This window comes from Carassius auratus, chromosome 16, assembly GCF_003368295.1.
Source record: "Carassius auratus strain Wakin chromosome 16, ASM336829v1, whole genome shotgun sequence".
NCBI lineage: Eukaryota > Metazoa > Chordata > Actinopteri > Cypriniformes > Cyprinidae > Carassius > Carassius auratus.
The window spans coordinates 26,493,182-26,501,899 of NC_039258.1; the positions used below are offsets into that span (position 1 = coordinate 26,493,182).

Genomic DNA, 8,718 nt, shown 5'->3' on the forward strand with positions numbered 1-8,718 from the left:
CACAAAGGACCAGTCTATTCTAAGAATACGAAATTAATAAAAAACCTAAATGAAACAACTCCACTGATGGGGTGGAATCTGTGACAGACAAGTTTTTTTCTGAATCTCTGCACACAACACACACGGGCTGTTCATTATCCAAGCAGAAGAGTTTGAGTTTCTCATTGTGGAGACTGCAGAACTCCTCAGACATGGAGGTTCATCTCTTGAGGACCCTCTTTAGCAGACCTTTTTTTTTATGCCTTATGGATTTTGTCTGTCAAACTTACTGGTGGGATTTTGGATTTGTAAAGGGTGGAGTGCTCGAATATTGAGCTTGAGTGCAGATAAGCTTTACCTGTCATTAGACTCTTACAAACATTCTTTTTTATGTGTGCATTAAAGCATCTCCTGAAGGACAATTAATTACTCTGAGAGTTAATATCAAGTGTGCAATGCAAGCATATCACACTGAAATTAAAAAGCATTTTAGTGGTTAGAATTTCCATTTGTTTAACATACATATCTTCACATACATTCAAAAAAAAAAAAAAGATTGTGTGGTAGTTGCTGCTATATGGAATGCCAAATTTGCCAAAATAATAAATATAGATGCATAAATAAATAAACAAAGAAATACTATAGATAAATAAGTAAATAATGAGTATTTCTACTTATATTTCCTTATTTATGTATAACTGTAATTTTTGCACATTTTTTATATGTATTTTTTAAATAAATGTAACATTCCAAAGCAATGTTAATAAATGAATGTGAAAAAAAAATACACGTGGGAAAAACTAAAAAGAAAATATAAGTAGACTAGAACGTTTTTGTATTTCTTCGTAGATTTATTTAGTCATTTATTTGTTTGTTTGTTTCAATATATTAATTGTGTATTCATTTACGTATGTATTGTATTTATTTATTTATTTATTTATTATAATTATACCTACCGGAAAAGGAAAGGTTAAGCGCAGCTACAACTGTCTATGGCTACAACTCTGATGACGTAGCTGTTGTGTACGTGAACCAATCATTTTGTGAGGTGGGAGTGGAGGGGAACTAGGCTCGCAGGATGCGGGCGGGGCGAGTGCATATGAACTAATGTAGCCTGATCATCAAACATCGACCACGAACTCAGCTACCCACTAATAACCTCAGGTAAGAATATTCATCGTTTTTTTTTTTTTTTTTTTTGGCTGTAATGAGTTGCGCATACAATTCGTGCGACGATAGTGTGCAATAAAGCAGCGTATTTTAGATGCATTAGCGTTTGATATTTTTCCACGGTACAGCCACGCAGTAAAGCAGTGGTTTGGATTGTGTGCTATCCGGATCACTTTTTTTCCTCTTGAAATACTGGGACATTTATCCGATTGCGTTTCTCTGCGATGATATCTTCTAAATTAAGTTGCCAAGCCCAAATGTAAACAATATGGCAACTTAGTAGCGAGTATCTATGATGATGATGTGAACGGGGCGTAGTACTCTGCTGAGCATTTTTTTGCAACTGTCGTTTTACTTTGAAATTATAATTTAAAATCGTTCTTACAACCGATATAGTGGTTATTTTGTTGTTATAGTGGTAGCTCCATGACATTTGACGACTGATGCCAAAATAGATTTTGGGTTGGGCAGAGATAATCACTGACAGAAATTCCTTTAAAAATGAGACTGACCTGAAGGGCAGGGAATAATTGCAGTTTATACTGGGTTGCAGCAGTTTTGCTTTATGTCATGGGTAAATCTTACAGGGGACAGTAATAGGCCAGTGGGACCCTCACAGTGTCCAATGCCAAGAATATGGCAGCATGGGACTAAATAGCCTCAGGACACTCTCCGATCCTGAATGCAATGGCTTTTCCTTGTCTTGACCATATCCTTGTAGTAATCATCTGATGATTTAAAATGTATAACCTACAGTCATTTGAAATTACTTCGACATCGAGACCCAAGAATATGTTAATCAAGGTGTCAAAATTGTAAACCTGACTTGTATAGCTCTGTTTGAAATCTAGACAACTGTGAAAGATGAGTTTTGTTTAATCTTTCTAATTGAGCTATGGTTTTCCTGCAGGTCCTTTGAGGGTATATCATGGCTGCAACCTCCCAGGTGTCCAGGGTCATCCGTGGCAGGAGGTTTGGTCAGATACTGGTGCCAGCCATGACATGCCAAAACTCCAGCCGTCCTCCTGGTCCATGCATCAATGCAACTCAGCCACACAGCTTTGAACAAAGATGGCAGCACCAGGTTCGGGGATACAGGACCTCACCTGTATGGCACACCCATTACTTGACCCCACCTCAGGTTAACAGTATTCTAAAAGCTAACGAATACAGCTTCAAAGTTCCTGAGTTTGATGGTAAGAACCTCAGTTCGGTCATGGGCTTTGACAGCAACCAGCTACCGGCAAATGCACCCATTGAGGATCGCCGAAGTGCAGCAACATGCTTGCAGACACGTGGCATGCTTTATGGCGTATTTGATGGCCATGCAGGCTGCGCATGTGCTCAGGCACTCACCGAACGCCTCTTCTATTACATTGCTATCTCATTACTGCCACATGAGACGTTGATGGAGCTGGAGGATGCGGTGGAGAACGGAAGACCTCTTCAACCGATATTGCAGTGGCACAAGCATCCCAATGACTACTTCAGCAAGGAAGCTTCACAGCTCTACTTCTCCAGTTTGCGCACATACTGGCAGGAACTGCTGGATCTGAGCGTTCCTGGGGAGCAACCGGATGTTGCTGAAGCTCTTGTGAGTGCCTTTAAACGGTTGGACAATGACATATCCCTTGAAGCGCAGGTTGGCGACCCGAATGCGTTCTTGCACTACTTGGTGCTCCGTGTTGCATTCTCAGGTGCTACTGCATGTGTCGCCCACATTGATGGGAATGAGCTGCATATTGCCAACACTGGAGATTGTCGTGCAGTCCTGGGAGTACAAGAACCTGATGGTTCTTTTTCTGCCCTCACGCTCACCAATGACCACAATGCGCAGAATGAATCTGAGATGAAGCGTGTGCTGTCTGAGCATCCACTTTCTGAGGCCAAGAGTGTGGTGAAGCAGGATCGACTGTTGGGGTTACTCATGCCATTTCGCGCCTTTGGAGATGTTAAGTTCAAGTGGAGCATTGAACTACAGCACCGTGTTCTCGAGTCCGGACCGGACCAGCTCCATGAGAATGAGCACGCCAAGTTCATCCCACCCAACTATCACACACCACCCTACCTTACGGCAGAACCAGAGGTGACGCGACACCACCTTCGTCCACAGGATCGTTTCCTGGTGCTGGGTTCGGACGGGCTGTGGGAAACACTACACAGGCAGGAGGTGGTGAGGATTGTGGGCGAACATCTCACTGGAGTGCACCAGCAGCAACCAGTCAGTGTTGGTGGCTATAAAGTGACCCTGGGTCAGATGCAGGGATTGTTGCAGGAGAGGAAGGCTCGCATCTCCTCCACTTTCGAAGACCAGAATGCGGCTACGCACCTGATTCGGCACGCGGTGGGGAATAATGAGTTTGGAATGGTGGACCATGAGAGGTTATCGAAGATGTTAAGCTTGCCAGAGGAGTTAGCCCGCATGTATAGGGATGATATCACAATCATTATAGTGCAGTTTAACCCACACGTCATTGGCGGACAGTAGAAGCAGGCACACTCTTTCTTTCACATGTTCCGTTACATACATCTCCTCACACTGCATTATCAGTAATATCAGCACAGCAAAATGTTACCTATCTCTAACACAGGAATGTATTACCCTTGAGTGTGTTTTTGTGTTCATTTTTATTTTCACATATTCATGGCAGCTGACTTGGAAAGGAATTCTGATATTCAGTAGATGAGCGGTGTTTATTCCCAGTGTTATATGTGGAATTGAGCCAAACAGAAAAATAATATGCTAAGCTCACTGCAGACCTACTATCACAATTAAACCATCAAAATGCAACACAAAACCATAAATCAAGACTGGAAATGTACTAATGTAGGTTAAGCAGATTTTGCAATTAGGAGTTTATATAGGAAAGTCCTAATTAGGATTTTCACTTCACTTTTCACTTTATATAGTGCTTGTGTTGTTCCAAAATTTGCTTTTATGTTATATGCTTTTAATTTTTGAATTAATGAAAAAGGAAAGTAAAGCAAAGGTCATTTTTAAATGTTGAGTGAGTGAGAAAGAATGAGAATAGAAAGCAAAATAGGTTCAGATATGTTCTTTTACATTGGAGTGCTCTTTAACTGGAATATGTCAAATGAGAAGTTATGTTAAAGGGACAGTACACTCAAAAATTTAATTTCTGTCGTTCACTCACCTTCATGTAATTCCAAGCCTGTACGACTGTGTACGTTCGAAAACAAGATATTTGAAAATGTAAAAGTCAGTGGGGCCCTGTCTTATTTTGGACCCCACTGGCTTTCATTACATGGAAACAAACTGTTACTTATAATGCCTTTTTGTGTCCTGCAAGTTTCAGAATAACATAAAGGTGAGTAACTGATGACAGGATTTTTATTTTTACGTTAATTATATCCCTTTAATGTTTTATTTAGGTTCTAATGAACCAAAAAAAAAAGTTGCTAATGTGTTTTTCAGAGTTTATATTCTACTTTAGTACCATTTGTATTCCATCTGTATTTGACTGGTAAGTTCTTCTTTTCGTACAGCATGCCTTAGTAGATACAGTTTTTCATGAAGCATGTCTTGGAGTTCATGGGTCATCAAAACGTGGTTTGCACAACCAAATTATCTTCTCACTGTAAAAGTCCTGATAAAGAGGTCTGTGTTATTTTTGTTTTAACCTGTATGTGGAGCCAGAAGTTGAGCATTTGTAACACTGGACCACAAAACCAGTCTCAAGTCGCTGGGGCGTATTTTTAGCAATAGCCAAAAAAAAAAAGTGTATGGGTCAAAAAGTAAAGATCATGTTCCATGAAGATATTTTGTAAATTTCCTACTGTAAATATATCAAAGCCTAATATTGATTAGTAATATGCATTGCTAAGAATTCATTTGGACAACTTTTTCTCAGTATTTTGATTTTTTTGCACCCTCAGATTCCAGATTTTCAAATAGTTGTATCTCAGACAAATATTGTTTTGGTTTTCTGATGTGTGCTGAATTTCTCGGAGCGGTGTTTAATGACACAACAAACCAGATATGCTTACACTTCTTATAAGATGCAAACATACCTATATGATACCACTACAGTGGGGAAATATGAACATATATTTTTCATATGAGCATTTTTTGTAATTAATTTAGTAGTGAGTATTTTTCCAGGTGTCACAACATTTTTCAAGTGATTACCGGCCACAAGGTAAAGATTAGAATTTGAGTTCAAGGTCTTTTTTTTTTTTGGTCCGAGGGTTATAGAACAAGTTTAAAAACAACTCTGTGATTGTGCTTTCTTGCCTGTACATTATGTTTCTCAACTCTTGCACAAGAACACAGCTGATTACCACATGAAATGTTTCGAATGATAGTAAATCAGCAAACAGTGTTATTAATGTAAAACTGTAAAAACGTATATGCTTGATGAAGTGTAAATACTGACTGCTTTATACTTGAAGTAAATGTATGCTGCAGCTCGTTACATTTGAAATGTTTAGTATATTTAACTATATTACTATGTGCTGGTGCATGGGCATGACTTCTTCAAATACTCTCGCCTTTTGTATTTTAAATGTTTTAATAAAAATGTAACCAAGTAAGTATTGTCCAATTTTTGTATATTGTTGAAAGGAATGAATGCAAAGTAAAGGTTTTTAAACTGAGCAATCCAGTCTAGCAGACCTTAACAGGTCAAGGTGACACTTGTTGCCAGAAGCTGCATTTTATTTTAGGAATGCACATTTATTTGTAAGAAAAACAACTTCATGTGTTTGGAATGCTGCCCAAACGGAGCAGTGGGGTCAGGGACAGGGGTCAAATCATCATGGTGTCAGATCACAGTCTCTGATTTGGCAAACTGTAAGTAGGTCAGTCTATCAGAAGCCTCTATCAGGACATGGCAATTCCGTTCAGTGGGTTCAGGACATGCACATCTGCAGTTTCAAAGTAAAGATTGTTATGTGACTTACACGTGTAATGTTCTTGCCAAACGCCCACAGCCAGGTTTTCAGTTTTCTGACTGACAATATCTTTTAAAAGACTGGAAGGAGTCTGGATGATTTTTAAATGTTTTTGAAAGAAGCCTCTTAATGCTCATCAAGACTACTGAACTTTTAGCAGCGATTACTCTGGTGTACAAGTGGTAGCACTTTATTTTACAGTCCTGTTCCTCATGTACATACTATGTACTTATTATAGTAATTACAATAACTATGTAATAACTAGGTACTAACCCTGAACCTACCCCTAAACCTAACCCTACCCCATGTAGTTACCTCGTGGTACCAGAACTTTCTTAGATAAATACACTGTAAATACACTATAAGTACATGTTAGTACACATACTGTAAAATAAAGTGCAACCGTACAAGTTCATAGAAGAGATATTTAACTGATGTTAGTGAAAATTCACGTGCTTCTTCAGAAATCATTCTAATGTGCTGCTCAAGAAACATTTCTTATTGACAATGTTGAAAACTCCTTAACATTTTTGTGAAAATTTCAAGTTTAAAATAACTGCATTTATTTGAAAGATACGTCTTTTGTAAAAATAGAAAGGTCTGTTTTAACTTTTGACCAGTAAAATCCAGCCTTAATGAAAGTCCTTTTTTATGAATAAAAAACTGGTGTATTAGAATGGTACTATATACGTTATTTTAGACGAGGCTTAATATGCAATATTCTTCATCCACCAAGAGGCCCTTGGCCCAAAAAAACAAACAAAAGCAAACCCGTAAACAATAATTCACAGATTATTTGATCGTGGAGAGGGTTTGTTTTAATTTACAAAACTAATGAAGACATCCAAGAAGTTTGCAGACACAACCTGAGTTTTCACAACATTAGAAATCGAGGGAATTAATTCAGTACAAAAGTAAATAAAGAAACGAGGTTTTAACTGCGCCATTTGCATGCAATTTAATTCTCCTCCTGGGGGCGCTAATCTTCAACAAACGGAAAAGACTCCTACGGTTAAATGTACACATGAAATACACTACAGCCTGAAAGACAATCATAAAAGTATTATATCTGTAACATAATGCATGTGATGTATAGTGACTAATGTGTGTGTTAATTACCTGTACATAATGTGAGGCGCCTGAGATGATTGAATGATGAACGTGGAAAGTTGACCGATAGACGGTAAATAATGACGTTGACGTAAATCTGTCTCGCTTATTTTACTGAATAAATATTGATTTTATCTGCAGCACAACAAACCAGAAACAGTATAAAAGGACTTTGAACTAACTCCAATATGCCATGAAGTTTTGATCTCAATCTTGCTCTGGGTTTATGCACGTCCTCACATATAGAATGTTAAATCTGTTCAAATAGAAATAGGCTCTGATTTTTTATTTTCCTGGGTGTTACTTATTTTTTTCAGCAAGTAGAGCTGTAAAAGCAGGTTTTATATTATTTAAAATTTATTCTGTTTTTTTTTTTCAGGACAGTGGCCAGATTGACTGGAGTGAGAGTGATATTACTGTAAGCATGATGATTCATTCCCACACCAGACATCTTCCTCCACTCACTAGCCAGAAAAACTCAGCAGTTCCACTGACTCATCCTGTCAATCAGAACTGGTAATTTAAATTGGCTATTTAAACCCAGTGATATTTTCTACATCTCAGTTCTGTTCCTGTTCCATAGTTATCAGTTAACTGGAGTAGACTGTATTGAAAGATAAGTACATAAACATCTATGCATCCATCATAGAGTTTAAATAGGAGAATCTAAAAGTACATAGTCAAGGTATACATTTTAGATAATATACATGGTGGTAATAGGCCAACATAACTCTGGTCTTCTTTTGGATAGATTATCACTTCATTGTAATAGTTCTAAGTTCAAAGATGCTTCCGCCATAATTATTAGACTAAACACTCAACTGATGATCATAATCATTATGCTAATCATTCCCTCTAGAATTATCTATAATTAATCTAACAGTTAAGATGTGTGGTTAAAGTGATATAGCTGTTGAAATTATGAATGTTATCTCTACAACTGTTGGAAAATAGATCCCAAGTAAATGTTAGGGAGGATTTAGCAACTGCACATTTGATGGATGTTATCTTTACAACACAAGACAGTTAAAGGATTGGGTCAATCAAAAATGACCTTTGGCAGATATAGATAGTTAAGTAAGATAGTTTGGTTATGTTTTGGTTTGTTGCTTTATCATTATAAGAGTAAAAACTGAAACTGTTTATTAAATCAATTAAAATGGAGCTCATATAAATATAGCTTTTTACACATTGGCAACAATCTGCTTGCCTTTTCCATATTGTAAATTATACAAGGTTTGTCTTGTGCCATAAATAAATAAATAACATTCTCATATATTTGCATTTATTTAACCAGGAGAGAACCTCAATGAGATAAAACATTTCTTTTTACAGGAGTGTCCTGGCCAAGATAGGCGGCCCATATACACATAACAAACAATTATACGTCACAACAATAAGATATCAATAAAATACAGCACTAGAAGCATTTGCAAATCTTTTTCCACTGCACACAAAGTGTTTTGAAATTACTAAGAGATACCAACTGATTTAGCCGCAGTTTCGTTTGAAGAGAGTTCCAGTCTGACGGTGCAGCATATTCAA

At 37.5% G+C, this 8,718-nt stretch overlaps 1 protein-coding gene across 1 annotated transcript; it reads left to right on the forward strand.

The window, feature by feature from the left end:
* The first annotated feature begins 1,017 nt into the window (after window positions 1-1,017).
* LOC113116640 (pyruvate dehydrogenase [acetyl-transferring]-phosphatase 1, mitochondrial-like) lies at window positions 1,018-5,703 on the forward strand. Its single transcript, XM_026284897.1, has 2 exons — window positions 1,018-1,143; window positions 2,060-5,703. Exon 2 carries the CDS (start codon window positions 2,078-2,080, stop codon window positions 3,635-3,637), a length of 1,560 nt encoding a protein of 519 aa, XP_026140682.1. The 5' UTR covers window positions 1,018-1,143; window positions 2,060-2,077; the 3' UTR covers window positions 3,638-5,703.
* The last annotated feature ends 3,015 nt before the right edge of the window (window positions 5,704-8,718 follow it).

Coding starts and splice junctions, on each gene's coding strand:
- LOC113116640 (XM_026284897.1), top strand. CDS start 2,078: ATGGCTGCAACCTCCCAGGTGTCCAGGGTCATCCGTGGCAGGAGGTTT.